The 18161-nt window shown below is 43.2% G+C and overlaps 1 protein-coding gene across 2 annotated transcripts in view; it reads left to right on the top strand.

The window, feature by feature from the left end:
• Positions 1-17648, top strand: part of Shisa9 (shisa family member 9) — a 323497-nt gene extending 305849 nt beyond the window's left edge. For both annotated transcript variants that reach the window (XM_004652273.2, XM_004652272.2), the window contains one exon: positions 17176-17648. In XM_004652273.2, coding sequence (XP_004652330.1) covers positions 17176-17552 — 377 coding nt within the window. In that variant the 3' untranslated portion in view covers positions 17553-17648. The remainder of the gene's footprint in view (positions 1-17175) is intronic.
• Positions 17649-18161: the final 513 nt, after the last annotated feature.

Below are 18161 nucleotides of genomic sequence, written 5' to 3'. Positions count from 1 at the left end.
CTAGCTAGTTAACATCTTAATAGGTAGCGATGTGGATGTTGCTGGGAGCCCAGTTTCAAAACAAAGAACATGGGTCAAGAAGTAGGTAGGTACGAGGGTGTCACTGGGAGATTTGGGGTTAGAAAGGAAAGCTGTGATGACAAGGTCGCTGAAAACACATATTTCTTCCTACCACCCGTGTTGCTCGCGATTTGTTTTGGAAGATCATCATGCCCGCCTGGAAAGGAAATTGCAGACCGGAAATGACCAACAGCCCATTCCTTTGCACGGTTGGTCATCGGCCAGTACTTTCCATTCATTCCGCCCCCTAGTGGACACTGTCATTGATCCTCATTGCCGGGCCCTGGGAATTCTAGGTGCATTTGTTGAAAACCTCCAAGAAGGAAGATACTGCTTCCAGCCCAGCAATAGTCACAGCCAAGGTGAAGTAGAAAAACCTCTGGGTTTTCTGAAATGAACTGGATCCTCCCAGAGCAACTCTGAAGCACTGAATTTGGTGGAAAACTGCCAACATAGTACTGTTTTGACGGAATATATCTTTATATTCTTGGCCAAGCCACTCAGGCTCCGTAACTTATACATCTACAATGTCTGAAATAGAAGAAATCAGAGTGTTCACTCTGCGTGGGGTTTGCGTGAGTAATTGTATGAGGCAGTGAAAAATAAAAACACCTTTTAGCATAAGGTTGGTATACGGCAGGTGCTAAGTATGCATAAAAAAGGTCAGTGTGCACAAGGTTCCTACTCACCGCTTCTGAGAAACCTCTTATTAACGGTAAAGGAAATTTTCTAGAAAGAAGCATATTTCATTCAGCTTTCCTGTTTTTACAGATAAGTAAACTGGGAGGCCCCTGAAATGACCTTAGGTTATACAAAAGAAAATGATGTCTCTTCAGGATGGAGGGCTTAACCTAGAACCACAGGAGATGCTGCCTGCACATATAAATCCAAGGCCCATACCCTCCTCAGGACCTGGACTTTGAATGCTGGGAGGCAAGGCAGCATACTCTTTTCTTTAGAATATGTATATATGTATACTGAAGTTTATACCAATTTGCCTAAGACCAAAAACTAAATGCAAGCATAATTTGCTCAAGGCCACCAATTTTTACAAGCTATCATTCTTCCCAATATACATGTTTTTCTTCAGTTCAAGAGCTTTTACTACATATTCTCAGAAATGCGACTGTTATCACAGTCATCAAGTTTTGAACATTTTCCTTAATATGGAAGGAAATTCTCTTGGCAGTCTCCACCCAGTCCCTCGTCCCTAAGTGATGACCAATATGTGTTTTTGTTTGCTGAAATAAAATATTATTTTAAAGTGGCCTACTGCTGAGAGAGCATCAGGGGACAATCAGGGAGCTGGATTCCTGCTGTGTCATTTATTATCAGTGGCAGAGTGATTTGATAGCCAAATTATTTAGCATCCCTGGGTCTTAATTCCTTTATCTCTCACATAGAAAGAATGATAGTACCTTCTTGTCTTTCTCAAGGTGAGTTTAAATGTGATTATGGAGGGGAAATGGCTAGATCAGTGTCTGGCCCCGTGCAGCAATTACCTTCTTGTTGTTGGGACAAAACACCAAACTAGAAGAAGCTGATGGAAGGAAAGGGTTGCTTTCTGGGTTACAGCTTTGAGGGGAAGCTTCATCATGGCAGAAGCAGAATGCCAGCTGTCACATCTCCATCTCAGCAGGGACGAAATAGAGAATAAGAGTCAAATTCCAACAGCACAGTTGAACTCTGATATTCAAAGGCCCACTTCAAGGGACACACCTCCTGCAGCAAGGCTCCACCTTCCAAAGGCTCACACAATCTGAGGATTAAGTATGAGTCTTAATCACAAACACATGAGGCTATGGGGGATATTGTACATTCAAACTGCCACAACCATCATAAGTATTCAACTTATTCTAGTTGTTTCTTTTTAACAAAAGAAATATGCCAGGTATAGCTATGGTAATACACATGTACAATTCAAGCCCTCAGGAGCCTGAGGGAAGATGATCATGAGGCAAGTCTGGACTGCATAGTAAAACTATCTCTCTCTTTAAAAAAAAAAAAAAAAAAAGGTAAGAAAGAAAGAGAGAGAAAGAAGAAGGAAAGAAAGAAGGAAGGAAGGAAGGAAAGGAAAAGAATTGTTTATCCATGATATAGGAGGCACAAGACAGTAACAGATGTCTAATTTGATCACTGTTCCATTAGCATGCACATCCTACATTTCATCCTGGGGGTAGACTCACTTTAAGATATTACTTCTTGACTTTTTCAATTTCCTGATGTGAGTTGTTGGTTTGGTACTAAGCAATAGGATACAGAGCAGGAGTAAGATTGAGGATGGGGTGATGTGAGGTGGTGTTTTTTAATAAAAATCAAATCCCACCTGTTCCCAAGTTCAGCCCTTCTGAGAAGCACATGTGAGCGCTGGAGCTCAGATGAGCTTCCTTGGGAGGCCATGGGCTAAGAAACGAGCCCTAGAAAGCGTTCTCCAGTTTTCATAAAATGTGCTCATATCAAAGATTGCAATAAACATTTTTGCTAGCTTGAAAGTATGTCCCTGTGAACTCAAGCCAGCTAGACCCAGCATTGTAAAGCCACTTTGCAGGAAGCACACAAGGCACAGTAGACACTAAACTTGAATTTTGTTACTAAGTTGTTAAGTGAAGATAGGCAAAGTTTTGGAGGGAGAGCTTATGATTTTTTTTTTTAATGAAATATAGGACTGGGATATAGACCAATCAGCCAGGTAGGCCCAGTCAATATTGCTTCTCCCCACTTGGGGTTCTCAAATGTAGGTGTATAATTTGTGCAAGAGTTGCATATCATATAAAATGAAAAGTGAGAATTTATTGATCTTTTTGGCCCACTTTAAAGTGATCCCAGGCTTTGCTCTGACTTTCTCGCATTTCCAAGAACCCAGGTCTAAACCAACTGTTATGGTGAGAACAATGAAAGAGGCGATGTACAGTCATGTATGTGAGCTGAGAAGCGGGGAAGGGGCGAGGAATACCATCCACACATGCATTCGGAATAGGAGAGGAGTGGGTCCCACCTGAAGACTCAGGGTTCTCTCTTGCTGGAAGTGGGCAAAGGGATGATTTATATTTATATCGGTTATCTATTGCTGTGTAGCAACATTGTAACAAAGAACCTCAAATTCCATGGCTTTTAGTTTACAAAGCTCAGCCTTTACTTAGATGCAGATTCTAGTGTGCAGTGATTTAAACAGCTCTTTCTTTCTTTCTCTCTCTCTCCCTTTCTTTCTTTTTTTCTTTCTTTCATTCTTTCTAGTTCAGGCTGACCTGGAATTCACTATTTAGTCTCAAGGTGTCCTTGAAATCATGGTGATACTCCTACATCTGCCTCCTGAGTGCTGGGATTAAAGGCGTGCGCCACCACGCCTGGCTGTGAGCAGTTCTTTTGATCTAAGCTGAGTTCACTCATCTGTCTGGGATGAATGGATATTGTCTGGACTCTGGGCTGGTTTTAGCTGGGATGATGATGGTAGCTCAGCTCTGCTCCACTCCCCTGGTCTCACTCTCAGGGAGGGAACCCAGGCAAGACCTAGCAAGGAAGGCCAAGATATGAGAGCAACCCAATGTGGCAAGCATTGCTTCCAACTTCCGTTTGTATCACATCTGTGAATATCACTAGTTGTATAAAAGAACTCACAATCCAATTGCAGATAACATGAATTTTCCTTTTCCCTTTTTTTTTTTTCTTTTCTTTTCCTGGAAGAATTTCAAAAGTCATATGGGAAAAAAAAAATTATGGATACAAAGAAAAGCAAGGTATTGATTAACATAGTTAACATGCATATGATCACAAATCTCATCATTACATTAAGATCATCTCAGAAAGTTACAGCAATGTGAAAGATGTAAAATTTGGAACTAAGGTTATTACTCTAGTTTTTCCTATTTTTATTGAGAATTTTAACACATAACTTATTGTAATTTGATCATAATCCCCTCCTATTATCTTCTTTTGTTCCCTTTTCTCCACTTCCATTCCACCAAGACCCCTTCTCTTTCCACTTGGCCCTCCATCATCATTTATGTCCTGTTCCTTCAGTTTGAAAACCACCAGTGTATATTTCACACCAGCATAGAGGTTGACCTGGAAACAAAACCACACCACAAATTTCTGAAGAAATACTAGCTGTGTGTATACAGCAGCAGGGATCCACACATAGAAAGACAGTGTGTCAACGGGGCTCTGTTGCAGGGGGCGGGTCGCTGTGTTTAGCCACATTAGAACACTGTCTATCCACCTTTCTTCAGCAGCCTTCCTGAAAATGGAGACTGCACAGCCAGACCGCCTAAGGGAGGAGACAAAGAGCCTGAGGTTTTAGAGGACCTTCAGCCACAACAAAGATGGCTGGTGGTACAGCTTAGACAGCTTTGGTGCACAGCCCCGGCCGGCCAGTTCCAGCCTTCCCTCAGCAGAGGCAGCGAGACCTCCCATGGAGAGCCTACAGTGTTGATAGAACAGAAAGCCGACTCCAGAAAGCCAGTTTCTGGGTTTTTATTTTTTTTCTCTTTAAGATTTGCTACGGTAAAGATTTGGGGTCCCATGGGGGAAGCAGAATGCCTTGAGCTTCTTTAGTTGTGCTCCAGTGCTCGTCACTCTACTTTCAAGGCCCTGAGCCAGGTGAACTGAGCTAATTCCCCATCCAGACAAGTTCTCCCATCTCTGTTGGTCCTCCTCCGCTCAGGCCACTCAGTGTTTCCCTGCCTGTCTTGTTTCTGCCTGCCGAGCCAGCCTCCTGAGCCTGCCTGGTTTTACAGTATGCATTTCAAAAGAAGAGGCAGAAGCCAGAGCATTTTATGAATAATGTGAACCTTTTACTTTTTAATTTGGCTTGTGAAGGAGGAAGAAAAAAGGCAGGGATAGACCCAGAAGCCACTTCCAGATAAGTAAATATAAACATTTCCCAAAATAACCAAAGGCTTTACAAATACAGTAACTCAATAGAAAAAAGTGCATTTCCCTCTCGTGTAATGATCCTATGGGGAATGGGCCAGGCTGAGGGGCAGCTCTCTATTCCAACAGTTTCCCCCGGGCTTATGGCTTGGTCACTCTTACACTCTTAGGCTGTGATGTTATCCTCATCCACATTGTTTTAGTTAATGCCATAGTATGTTAGTCAGCTAACGTACCCCTCACTGTGCCAGAATAACTAAGATAGCAATTTCAGGGTAGGAAGTATTTATTTTTGTCTTCAGAAGTTACAGTCTATGGTCCTTTAGCCCTTTTGCTGGAAAGACCCAACATTGTGGCAGGGAGCATGTGGTGAAGCCAAACTTATTTTTTTCATAGTGGCTGGAAAGAGAGAACAAGGAGAAAGAAAAGGGCCAGGGACTCCTTCAAGGGCACAATTTCAATGACCTACTTCTTTCAACTCCCTAAAATATTTATTATTATCTACTAGTGCCATCAGCTGTTTATGACTTTTTATCACTGTGACAAAAGACCTCACTAAGGCACCTTAAGAGAGGAAGGATTTATTTATTTATTTTTTTCATGGCTTCATTGGTCTCAAACTCTCATGAAAGACAGAACATGGTGGAAAAGATAGGCTGATATCATGATGGACAGGAGAGAGAGAGAGAGAGATTTTGAGTCTTCCTTTAATTCCATCCAGCTCTCCAGCCTATAGGATGGTGCTAGCCCTATCAGGACCTATCTTCCCCAATTAACTAATTATCTGTGGAAACACAGAGACACACTCAGAAGTTTTGTTTACTCATCTCAATCAAGATGACAGTCAAGATGAGCCAACATAGGTGGGAAACCAACCCTTCTACACAGTGGATGTTTCCAGCGGACATTTAAAATAGGAACTAGGAACCATAATACATAGTGTTACTGTAGCCCATGGGAAGGGGTAATGGGACACACAGACTAGAGATTTTCTTTTTGAAAATTTTCATTCATTCATTGTTGATATTTTAATATATATGTATAATGGTACTACGATCTTACTTGCCCCAATTATCCCCTCCCCTTCCCATTAATATCCTTCTTCTTTTCTGTTAATCCTTATCTTATTTTTGTACCTTTTCCTAACCCATTGAGTAAAATTAGGATTTCTTGCACACTGACGAATGGGGAACTTGCTAGCGGCTACACTATGGATGAGCCTGTCTCTCCTCTCCCAGAAACCATGAGTTGCATTATCTAGCTGCTGTAGCACACATCAGTAACTAATTGCTGACTAGGCAGAAGAATGAGGAGTTCAGTTTGGGGCCTCTTTGAGCACTTTTCTTCTAAGGAAGATTGGAAATTGGATCTGTTACTTTGCTACCATTCCACTGGTGAGTGATCAGTCAGGTGACCAAAGTTTCCGAAGGTGTTTGGGCAATATAACTGTGAGATGGATAAACTTGGGCTCCAGAAACGAAGGTAGAACAGATCAGATTCTATAGGTCAGTATATCAGAAGAATAACAATCTACAATGTCCTTCAGATGAGGTTTTATACTGAAGGAGTCCTAATTGTGTACCATTCATAATGTGCTAAGATTTTGTAGGCCTTGCTTTATTTTACTTCTCCACTATACTACGTAAGTAGATTTTATTACCCTTCTTCTTTTAATGTTCTTTTTGTTTTCTAATATTTACAGCGATTGCAACTTGGAATCTGTTGAATGCCTACTTTGAAATGATGATGCTGGCACCAATACTCTATATGACTCTGCCAAGCACCCTCTCAACACCCTTCCTCCCAATAGGCACATAGTCCATGTAGCATTTACCTTCTCTGTGCAGGGACAAAACACCTGACCATAAGCAGTTTATAGGAGAAAAGGGCTTATTTGAGCTCACAGTCTCCAGGGGAAATTTCATCATGGCAAGGCAAAGCAGAGGCTGGGCCTTGTATCTTGTCACATCACCTGGGGGATAACAGCAAGAGCGGGCTTTGGCAAGGGAGAGCTGGGCTACAGAAACCACAGAGCCGTCCCACAGTGGCTCACCCCTCCAGCAAGCCTCCACCTCCCAAAGGCTCTACCAGCTGAGGATGAGGCTTTGTCATGAACTCATGAGGTTACGGGAGACATTTTACACTAAAATTTCCACAATCTGCACTATTCTATTCCTAATTTTAGAAGTAGAACAGATGAAGCCTAGAGTGCTTAGGTAATTTGTTCAAGGTTCAAACCACCAAGTGGAAAAATGAGGGATTTCAACCCACTTCCACTTCCTCTCAAAAGTCATGCTCTTTCCTCCACATGATAAGGAAGGTTTTACAATCAGACATGTGTATTTCCCATCCTGGTGTTATGCACTGGTAGACTAAAATCCTTCAAGCTCTCAGCATCAGCAGTTCCTCTTCTCTTCTTAACATGTCTGTGGAAGTCTTGCCTGTCAAATCTGGGGTCTGAACTGCGGCTGTTGGGAGCCTAGTGTGGGTTTCAAAACCTACATTTTGACTCTTCATTGTCATGGAAAGTTATTTATTAATTTACTTTGAGTTCTGAGTGGAGGGGCATGGATAGTGGAAGCACTGGGAAAAGAACTGTTTATGGATATATCCAAATATGATTCCACCGCATTGTCATGCAGGGACACAGTGTTATATAACAGACAAAATGAGACAGCTACTCACCCCATTAGCCCAGAAGGGCAGTTAACTAGACAAAGAAATGCAAACTCCCAAGGAGTAGCCAGTCTGGAGTGATGGTGAAGAAGCCTTGTTCTCCTCTCTGTCCTATGAGAAGGTAGAGCTCTTTATCCAGCGTTTGAATAGGAGAGCGCCTTTCCATCTGTGATTGGCTGGTGGTCCAGCCAATGCTAGCACATCTGAGACAATGCAGCAACTTACACTCTTTGTCACAGAGAAGGCATGTGCATACTGGAAGAACCAGGGTCTGGAAGGGGTCTCACACCACTCTTGCTTCTTTTCTCCTATTACGCTTTAAAGAAGAGAAAGATACACATATTTGGTCTTGTGCATGTGAAGATACTGGCTTTTCATTAAGTTTCTGGCCATGGTATGTTGATGCTTTCTTTTGAAAATTGTGCATTTATTAAGGGGTGTGCCTCTGCCTGTGATATTGTAGAAGAATCAGGTGGATGTAGGCATTCTGTGTGCAAATCCCAGTTCCATCACCTGGACAGTTCAGCAAAGCTCTCTGAGCCTCTGTTTCCCTACTTCTAATATGAGACCCATAATAGCAGCTGCCTCACTAGAATGCTAACAGAATTGGAAGGGGTAATAAATGCGAGTTTCCTCGTACAGTAGGTGCAAAGTGCACACACTCAGTAAAGGTGAGCTGCTACTCAGTTGACCACTGGTGAGAGTGGGGAGTGAAGAGGGAGGTTCTGTGAGCACTCATCTCTCCGCCATGCACAATCTGTTTAGCCACCCCGACCCCCTTCGCCTGACTTTATCCTACCTCCTCTGAGCTAAGTCTATCTAAGCCCCTGAAAACCTTCAGTCAGACATATAAATCCTATGTCTCCTTCCTGAGAAACAAGTGCTCTTAATGGAGGCTCCAACCCTTCAGTTCTTGGAACAGATTGCTCAGTTTTGTTTTTTTTTTTTTGTGTGTGTGTGATGTGGACCAGATAGATAGCCAGGTAATGAGACATCCTGTCCATTTCTGATGCATTAGAGAATGTCACTAGGATTGCTTTCCTTCAGTGCTTTCCTCGTCAAACACAACATATTGCACCCTAACTGAGCACCAAGAACTGGGCTAGATTTGGGAAGGCAGCAGCAAGTAGAACAGATGTGCTGGTTGCCCTAAGTGGAGTTTACATCCTATCCAACAGAGAAAGAAGTATACAAGTAATGATGAAAGATAATTCTGTGGAGCTGGGGAGATCATTCCTTCCTGGTTAAGGGCTCTTGCTTGCTCCCAAAGCCTACCAGCCTGTGTTCAATTTCCCCAGACACCCATGCAAAGCTGGCTAGGTGTTCATTTGCAGTAGCAAGACACCCTGGTATGTACAACACACACGCATGCGCACACAAACACACACACACACTCCACACACATAGTGTAAATAAATAAAAGCTTTTTAAGATACATTCATGTTGTAATAGAGACTATGGGTTTATTAAAATAGAGGAAGCACGAGAGCCCTGGAGGAGGTGTCCCCTTTGGGTCACACGGAAGTTACATCATGAGGAAGTAAAAGTAAACCTTGGTCAATGGAATAATTATAAACAGGAACATTTTGGCCAGAAGGAAAAGTAGGAATGAAGTCCAAATGTCCTGCATCCCATGATTCTTGGGTTGGATGATATCCCCCTGACCCCAAATCCATGTGCACTAGGAACCACAGGCTGTGTACACATGTGAAAATCAAGTCTTCATAAATGTAATCAGCTTCAAGTAAGGGTGATGTTGGCCCTAAATTAATGGCTGTTGTCTTTGTAAGCAGACACATATTCACCCATACAGAAGGGCATGTAAAGTCAGAGTCAAAGATGGAAGTAGGACAGCTACAAGGCAATGATTGTCAAACCTTGCCAGCAGCCAAAAGACATCAGCAAAGGTCAAAGGAGTATCCCTCAGTAGAGCCTCCAGAAAGAGTGTGTCCTGTCACCACCTGTAGCTACTGGCGTCTGTCCTTCAGAGCCTCAAGGGAATCCATATCTGTTGCTTATAGACATTCAGTGTTTTGCTAGCCTTGCAGCAGCTCAGAGAGGGGCGTGGGGAGGGGGGAGCTGTGATGGTTTCCTATCAGCATAGGATAGAGGAGAGTGGACAGGGGACCCAAGTCTGGGCAAATGCAGAATCAGGACCACGGCAAGGCAGGTGGATGTTGTGCTTAACTGTGATGGGAAGATTAATTGCTGTATTTCATCATATCATTGAGCCGAAGACAGAGATAGATGAGGCATGGTGAAAACTCTTGTTGGTGAATTGCTTACCAAGTATAATTACCACATGAGACCCAATAATACCTCAGGAGAGAATGAGCTACAGGAAGCCCTCCTTGACATATCTTTGGCCTAAGGAAAAAAGGTGGTGGGAAGGCCACCTGCTGGGCCTCTCAGATGCGCAGCTTGTCTTGGGAACTGGTTATTACGTTGATGCTCTTTGTTTCCATGGAGCCAATGCTACATCCTGCCCCACACCTGTACAAGTGCCTGATGCTAATTAGGAAGAGAGACAGATGGAGGAAGATACAGTTCAATTTTACAGCCCTAGCTCCTTCAAGACAAGTAGGCTCATTGAAAGAAAAGCACTTTTTCTTTCTTCTTCCCTCTTTTTTTTTTAAGTGAAAAATAAAACTTGAGAGGGCTAGTGTTGTTGAAAGACTCACACATCTGTTTCCTGGTTGGCTTGTCAGCCATCTGCCCATGAGGTAGTGGAGCTGAGCAGGTTAATGCATTTATTAATGGGGCTTGCAAGTCTATTCCATGAATCTGTTATTTCTTTCACAAGGAGCTTTTTTTTTTTTTTTTTTTTTTTTCTTTTTAATGTATTAAGACAGTTACTACACTGTAGGAAGTGAAGAGTGGCCAGGTATTTCTGCCCCCCTTAGTCTAGCTCCAAATCAGAGGAGAACCAGAAAGAGTATGGAAAGAGAATTTCACGAAAACTACATTAGTTGAGAGTGAGAATGATTCACCTGCCTAAATTCCAATCACTTCACTGTGGTTGAAATCATCTTAGGACTGTTTTGTGCCCAGGTGCTGGACTTCACTTTGCCCGAGTCTCGTGGAGGGAGATAGAAAAATGCATGAATAGGTGTGGGTGAGACAATCTTGCCAATGGGACAGTCGTTGATCACAGCATCATTTTTCTATCTTCCTTATAACATTTCAACCACATTTCCTATTTCCTAGAGCTGTTGCATGGTAGCTTTCAGTTACCAGAAGCTACCTTCCCACTATAGGGTCTTTGAAGATTATACAGTGTATTCGTTATCTATTACCGTATAACAAATGACCCTGATGCTTAGTGGCTTAGTGTATCAACCACTTGTTGGGATCATGTTTCTGGGTTAGCTGGCTGGTTCTTCTGGCTTGAGTGTCTGCTCTGAGCAGGCCTGCTCAGGTTGGCTGTATTGCCCAGGAAGGCCTCATGGTGGCAGGCTCCTCCCCGTAGGTAGTGCTGAAGGAAGGACCAGACCCGCTGGTTCCTCCCAAGGGGTTGAGGAGAAAGAATGAGTGTCAGACAACTCAAAACCTCTCCTATTCATTGGAGAAAAACCACACTGAGTCGGGAGTCTTGTGGAAGCAGGGACTCACAGGAACTAGCTTTATTGTTACAAACAGTTGCCTATATCATGTTGGGGACGAAGGCGGGGATTTTAGGATGGGGGAAGAGGTAAGGGCCAATAGTAAACTGTGACTATTGAAATGATAATTCCAACTCCTGCATGGAAGTAGCAGGCCAGAAGCCATTAGGCGTCTTGCTGAGTCCTAACTGGCCAGAGACAGCTCTCCAAACTTTAGCTAGGCTCAGGAAGTTCCACTAGGCCACACGCCTGGGCCTCTCAAGGCCCAACATCATGGGATATCTGGCAGCTGGCAGAATATTGACTGTGCTGAATGAGGTTAAGGGGCATATAGGTTTGTCTTCCTTCAAGCAGGAAGCTTTAACTTCCTTCTTCACATGGAGGCTGGGTTCAAGAGGTTGGTTACTACAGCAGCTACAATCTATGGCAAAGCAAGCAACTGTGCAGACCAGATTCAAGGAATGGGGAAATAGACTTTACCTCCCAATGGGAAGAGCTGCAAAGGATTATGGCCACTCTTGCAATATAGCACAAAATCCATCACCTGGGTCTCCACCAACTTTGGGTGGCAGCTTAAAGAACTTATGGAAGCTTTCTCTGACCTCCACTAACCTCCCAATCACATTAAATCCCCTTTGTATGATTTATTATGAACTTAGCTGATGTGGGGAGATGGGAGGAAAGGAAGAGGGAAAACTAGGCAGATTGGTTTGGATTAATGTACCCTTCATGCCTGGCAGATTGCCTGGCTCAATAAATGCATGTTGATTTTAATTCAGCACTTCTTTAGTAAGGCACAGGGCAGGTAAAATATATATTGAACACTTAATATATCCTGAAACTTGTCTTATGTATCTAATATGATTTATTCCTCATAATAAATCCAAGAGTAGTTAAACTAGGGACACGGGCATAAGGAGCTCAGTGGCATGCCGGAGCCCACACACATTCTGGTTCACTCCATCTCTGCCACATTGGTCAAACACTTTCTAAAGTTTTATTTTTTAATATATTTTATTTATTTGTTTGAGAAAGAGAAAGAGTAAGGGAGGGGGGGGGGGAGAGAAGGCGTGTAGGGCCTCCAGCCACTGTAAACGAACTCCAGATGCATGCGCCCCCTTGTGCATCTGGCTTATGTGGGTCCTGGAGAGTCAAACCAGGATTCTTTGGCTTTTCAGGCAGATGCCTTAAGGGCTAAGCCATCTCTCCAGCCCTGGTTGATCACTTTCTATTCCCAGGGTGCACTAACATCAGGTGCACTGAGAGACCACTCAGGCCTGGGTGTGGGGGCAGGTGTGGATTCACCGAGAGAGGTGTGATACTTCCTCTTCCCTGAGATCTTCCACCCTGTCTTCACGTGTATGCTAAGGGATGAGCACTTCCATGTCTGCTTTTCTTCAGATTTCTGAGGAGGGAATGCTAATTCGTAATAAGTTCTCTTCCTTCATGTGTCAGCAATGGAAGTCTTTGAACTTGACCTGATCACACCTTGGGCTAGTCTCATGTCTGGGCAGTAGGGGTTTGGGAATGAGGCATGCTGGGGGATGACTGGATACACAGTGTTAAGTGTGGTTTTCAATAAGAGATGACGGAAAGGCACGTGGGAAAGGAATATTCATTCACCATTTACTATGTATGGAGTACCTAATATCAGGTAGGAACTGGGGAGTATTACACAAGGCTGGGCCAGAGGCACACCTGGACTTGGGAGCTGGACAGACGACTAAACTAATAGCTTTGAAAATCACAATGCCAATATGTGTCACGGAGAGAAATGTATTGTGAAGGAATACTTCCTACAAGGAAGGTGTCTGATGCAGGAGGCAGCTGAGGCTACTCGGAGTGAGGTGGGGAGCTATTTTCCCCTTAGTAATCTACAACAACCATACATGGAACTGTGGTGGATGCCCAGTGTCCCTGTGGTCCTCAAGTTTGGCTGGGCATTAGAATTTGGTGGGGGAGGGTTCGAAAACATCCATGTCTGGGCTGCCCTCTTTGAGATGCTGATTATCCAGAGAGACGCATGCAGGTATGTGTGTACTTGCTCTCCCTTGCTGCATGGTTGATCTGTATCATCAGGACTGAGACCCATCGACCTCTACACTTATATATTTGCTCCTACTCACAAAGCCTCACGGTTTGGTGGTGAGAATGAAATGACCATGGGCAGTGATCAAATAGTGCTGTCTTGGAGATGGGGCTTGCAGGGGCAGGGAGGCTGAAGGAGCCAGGGGGTGACAACATATCTAAGCCTTGAAAGATGAGCACCACTCTGAGTGAGGAAAGTGGCCAATCTGGTGCCTCAGCTGTACATGGCACTCTGAGACCCTACCAGAAACCATGTAATTATGGTTTGCATCTGAAATGTCCTCCCTCAGCTCACGTTTTGAATGGTTGGTTCCTAGTTTATGCCACTGTTTTGAAGGCTGGGAACTGGGTGACAGAAAGAGGTCCTTGAGCATGGAGGCTGAAGATTATACCCACTCCTGCTTCTAGCCTGTTCTTTCTGCCCCGTGGTCCACTGTGAGTTAAGGCATCTCTACCACGGGCTCCTGCTACCAAGAACTCCATAATGCCTCCCACCACCATGATAAACCTAGACTGTTTTGAAACAGTGAGCTGAAATAAGCCTTCCTACTCTTGTTTCTGTCAGGTAGTTTAACACAGTGGCTCACAAGTAACTGATTCACACATTCTAGTTATAAGCTAAGACAGTTCTACATAATCTATACCTATGTGGTCATTCCTTCCCCAGCAGAATTTCTCCCTTCCATATATCTTGTGTGTAGCACATTGCAAGGTGCCCGTCTGGCAAATAATTTAATAGCTGAACAAATGCTTTGAAGGGGGTTGGAGAGACAGTGGCATGATTGGCTAAGCATCTAAGAGCCATGCCTTTAACTACCACACAGAGATGGATCAGAGGAGGTGAAATGCAGATGTGAGGCCAGTTCAGAGGCTGAAGTAGAGCAATACTTGAAGGGAGTTGTCTCTTAGGCAGGACTGGAAGTATTTTGGTTGTTTAGCATGTGTGCTGCAAGAGGAAAGGTTTCTGACTTGAGTGGCATGGTCATGGATCGTCACAGTGAGAGAGAGGAAAAATCTGAAGATAAAGGAATCTGAGGAATGCTGATTGTGCATCTGCTTTACGTCAGCAGATCCTCCTGGAAGGTAACTGGATATGTGAATTTTAAAGTCTCAGAGAGAAATCTTAACAAGTCTGTTGACATGTCATGGAATTGGGCATCTGGAATTTTCTTCCATCGTGAATGGAGATGGGTTTGTAGCCCCAGCTGCAATAGTACTCTGTGACATCTTAAGCAATTCATGGCATTTCTAGAATGTGTGTTCCTTATATTTGATAGCAGACTCTAAAATTTTGATTTTGACATGCTGTATCTTCAGATGTCTCTAGAGCATAGGGAGGGGAGAACTTTCTTTTGAAAGGTTGTATTGATCAGGGCTATTTGCATTACAAAGAGCAGAAATCCAAAGCTGTATTAAGCTTCCTGAGGTGTTATGCTGAGTCTGAGTGGAGACCATGTACACTAAGGTCAAGCTCTGTGATCAATGAGTGATATCTGCCATAGAAACAGGGAAGGCAACTGGGATGTAAGTGTGGCCTTCCATAAACAGAAAATGGAGCTTTAATGGAATTAGTTTCTGTCTTGGCTTCCCTACTAGCTGTGGATAACCTTAGTTCAGCCATCTCACATGTTTGAGCTTGGCATTTCTCCAGTGTGTCTAGCAGAAGTGTAATTCCCACCTTTCCTATTTTTGTTCTTGAGAAGAGCAAATGAGAAAAGAGACCAGGAACTATAATGGTCTCCTTGGCTTTTATCAGCACACACCTGTAAAGCTGGGATGTTGTAGATAAAGGAGCAGTGAATATTTCTGGTTTCTTGAGAGATGTAGTTTCAAAAGTTTGTTCTTAAGAAATGAATTTCAAGGGGCTGGGGAGATTTCTCCGCAGTTAAGGCACTGATCTGCAAAACTTAAGGACATAAGTTCAATTCCCAGTACCCATGTAATGCTAGATGTACAAGGTGGGGCATGGGTATGGAGTTTTTTTGCCATGGCTAGAGGCCCTGGTGCATTTGTTCTCTCTCTTTCTATGTCTCTTTCTCTCTCTCTCAAATAAATAAATAAATAAAATACTTGTAAAAAGAAGCGAATTTCAAAAATATAGAGAGTTTTATACATAAAAATTACAAGAGAAAATAAAATAAAACGAGGTATTGTAAAATGATGAAACAAATAAGGTTATAAAGAAAAAGAAATAGAGAAATGATGAAAATAAGAGGAAAAGGGAGGGAAGAAAGGAGGAAGGAAATTACTCAAGACAGGAGTGTGATGAAATTGATTGAAAATTGGTGCAACTCTTTTGTAGAGTAGTCCACTATAAGTATCAAGAGCCTTAACAATGTTTATATATATTATACCAAGGAATTGATTCCACTTTGAGTAATCCAGATAGGGCTCAGCCAACATCCATTCTTAAAGGGCAGGATGGTAAATATCTTGGGCCATACAGTATCTGTCACAGGTATTCAATTCTACCACAGCACAATGGAAAAACAGCATCCATAAACAATAGATGAATGGGTGTGGCTTTGTGTTCAATAATTTACTTACAACAAGAGGTAGCGGCCAGCTTTGATGGAACCCTGTAGGCCGTAGCTTGTTAATCCTTGATGTAGATTAAGAAAATACTTTTAGAATTAATTCTAAATTCTAAATTCGGAATATGAAAGAAGTTTAAGTTAAAAGAGTCTCGCATTAACCTTATTCATAGTAGAAAATATTGGTGGAGCATATATGTTTATCAGTAAGAGAACTGATTCACTTTGAGTGTTCTATGCACTAAAATATTACATAGGCATTATAATGTTGTTCATTAGTAATTCATAACAAGACGGAAAATGCTTGGTAGAATGTTGTAAGAGGAACTGAAACCAATTTTATAACGTTGATGGTGGTGGCTAATATCTAAGCACTTTGTATATACCAATTACATGAGATTCGCTTTTATATAAAAGTATTTATTTATGTGCAAACAGAGAGAGTGATAGAGAGAAGAGAGAGGATGGGTACATCAGGATCTCCAGCTGTGGCAAATGAACTTCAGATGCATGAGCAACTTTGTGCATCTGGCTTCAAGTGCGTACTGTGGAGTCAAACTTGGTTTTGCAGGCAAGCACCTTAATCGCTGATCCACCCTTCTAGCTTGAGATTTCACATTTTAATTGCCAATACTTTCCTTGTGCAGAAGTGGCTGGTAAAAGAACTTAAGTAATTTAGCCACAGTTGTACTGCTGGCAGGTGGCAGAATTGAGATGTGGGCATATATCTGCTTAAACATTTAAAAAGAAAACCAATAAATATCTCACATTATACTCTATTAATGAAGAAAAGGACCAGAATAAAATGCATCCATCCATTGATACGTCTGTCTTCAGTGGCGGCTCATAAATAGGCACATTCCTCAACACGTTCAATGCTTTTATAATGGGCACTACTTTTTTTCATTTACTTATTTCTTTGTTTTTTTTACATCTTCATACATAAATGCTGAATTTTGATATGTAGCCATTATCCTCGCCTCTCGTGAGCACTATTTTAATAATGAAGAAACAACACTTGACTGTTACAGGAAAGCCAAGGAGGGCAGCAGGTGAGGTGGGAATCTGGTGGGAGAGGTGCTCATGGAGTCCCCTTGACCCTCTTGTTCCTGCTGTTGTCTGTGAAGAGGATGTAGTGCCACCCTTCCTTCTGTCTTGTTCCAGGTGGAATTTCTATTGTGTCTCACATGGCTTGCCAGCCCGTTTATTATTTTGTTTGGTTTGTTTTTCTGCTCTCAGGTTGACCTACCAATTCCTAACTTCCTCTCTCTCTCTCTCTCTCTCTCTCTCTCTATTTCTCTCCCATTTCTTTCTCCTCTTCTCCATCCACCCATCCTTCTATGCAGCTGACAAGGTTAACGACGACTTCTACTCCAAGCGAAGGCACCTGGCTGAGCTGGCTGCCAAGGGGAACTTACCTTTGCATCCTGTTCGAGTGGAGGATGAGCCCCGGGCCTTCAGCCCCGAGCTGCCTGCCAAGCAGAATGGACAGAAGTCGCGCACCAATAAGATGCCACCTCACCCCTTGGCTTACAACTCCACCGCCAACTTCAAGACCTGGGACCCCAGTGACCAGTCTCTCCGGCGGCAGGCTTATGGTACCAAGGGCAAGCTTGGCATAGCTGAGTCGGGCTCCTGTGACCCCCTAGGGACTCGCACCCAGCACTTCCCACCCACACAGCCATACTTCATCACCAACAGCAAAACGGAAGTGACTGTCTGAGTTTGCTCTACAGGGTGCACCTTGGAGACCACACTCAACTGAGAGAGGCAAAAAAAAAAAGAAAACACCATTCTGCCCACACTTTCTTGGTCCTACCCTCCCAACACACCCCCACTCACTCACTCTGTAAAGAAAGCTACCAATGATCTACCCATGGCACGGAATCACGCTTTTCCTGGGTCATGCAGCTGAGAAAGACCGAAGCATCGACATCCAGCAATACAGCAAAGGGGAAACTGAGTCACATTTTCAGCTTCAGGCCCAAGGTGGCCAACTCACATGCCCATACTATAGGGCTAACTTTCCTTTTCCTCCTAACTTGAAACTGAAATCCATGGTGAAAAAGAAAAAAAAAAAAAGTAGCACAATTTAGAGAAATTGTCCATTTGAGCACATCTACCGTTTTCCACGCTGTCTTTCTGGGTGGAAGAAGGAGTAGCAAAAAAAATGAGGGTCAACAGGGGAGAAGTGCGCACGGAAGGAGGAGAGTTATTTAGGAGGAACTTGCCCACATCATAAGCACTTTCTAGCCCACAGAAGTGATGTGGATGCCTACTGGTGATGAGCTTGAGACAATAATTGGGCCCCAAGCACTGCCTTGCTAGTACT

The sequence above is a fragment of the Jaculus jaculus genome, chromosome 11 (assembly GCF_020740685.1).
Source record: "Jaculus jaculus isolate mJacJac1 chromosome 11, mJacJac1.mat.Y.cur, whole genome shotgun sequence".
NCBI classification, from domain to species: Eukaryota; Metazoa; Chordata; class Mammalia; order Rodentia; family Dipodidae; genus Jaculus; species Jaculus jaculus.
This window is presented reverse-complemented; position numbering and strand designations above follow the sequence as displayed.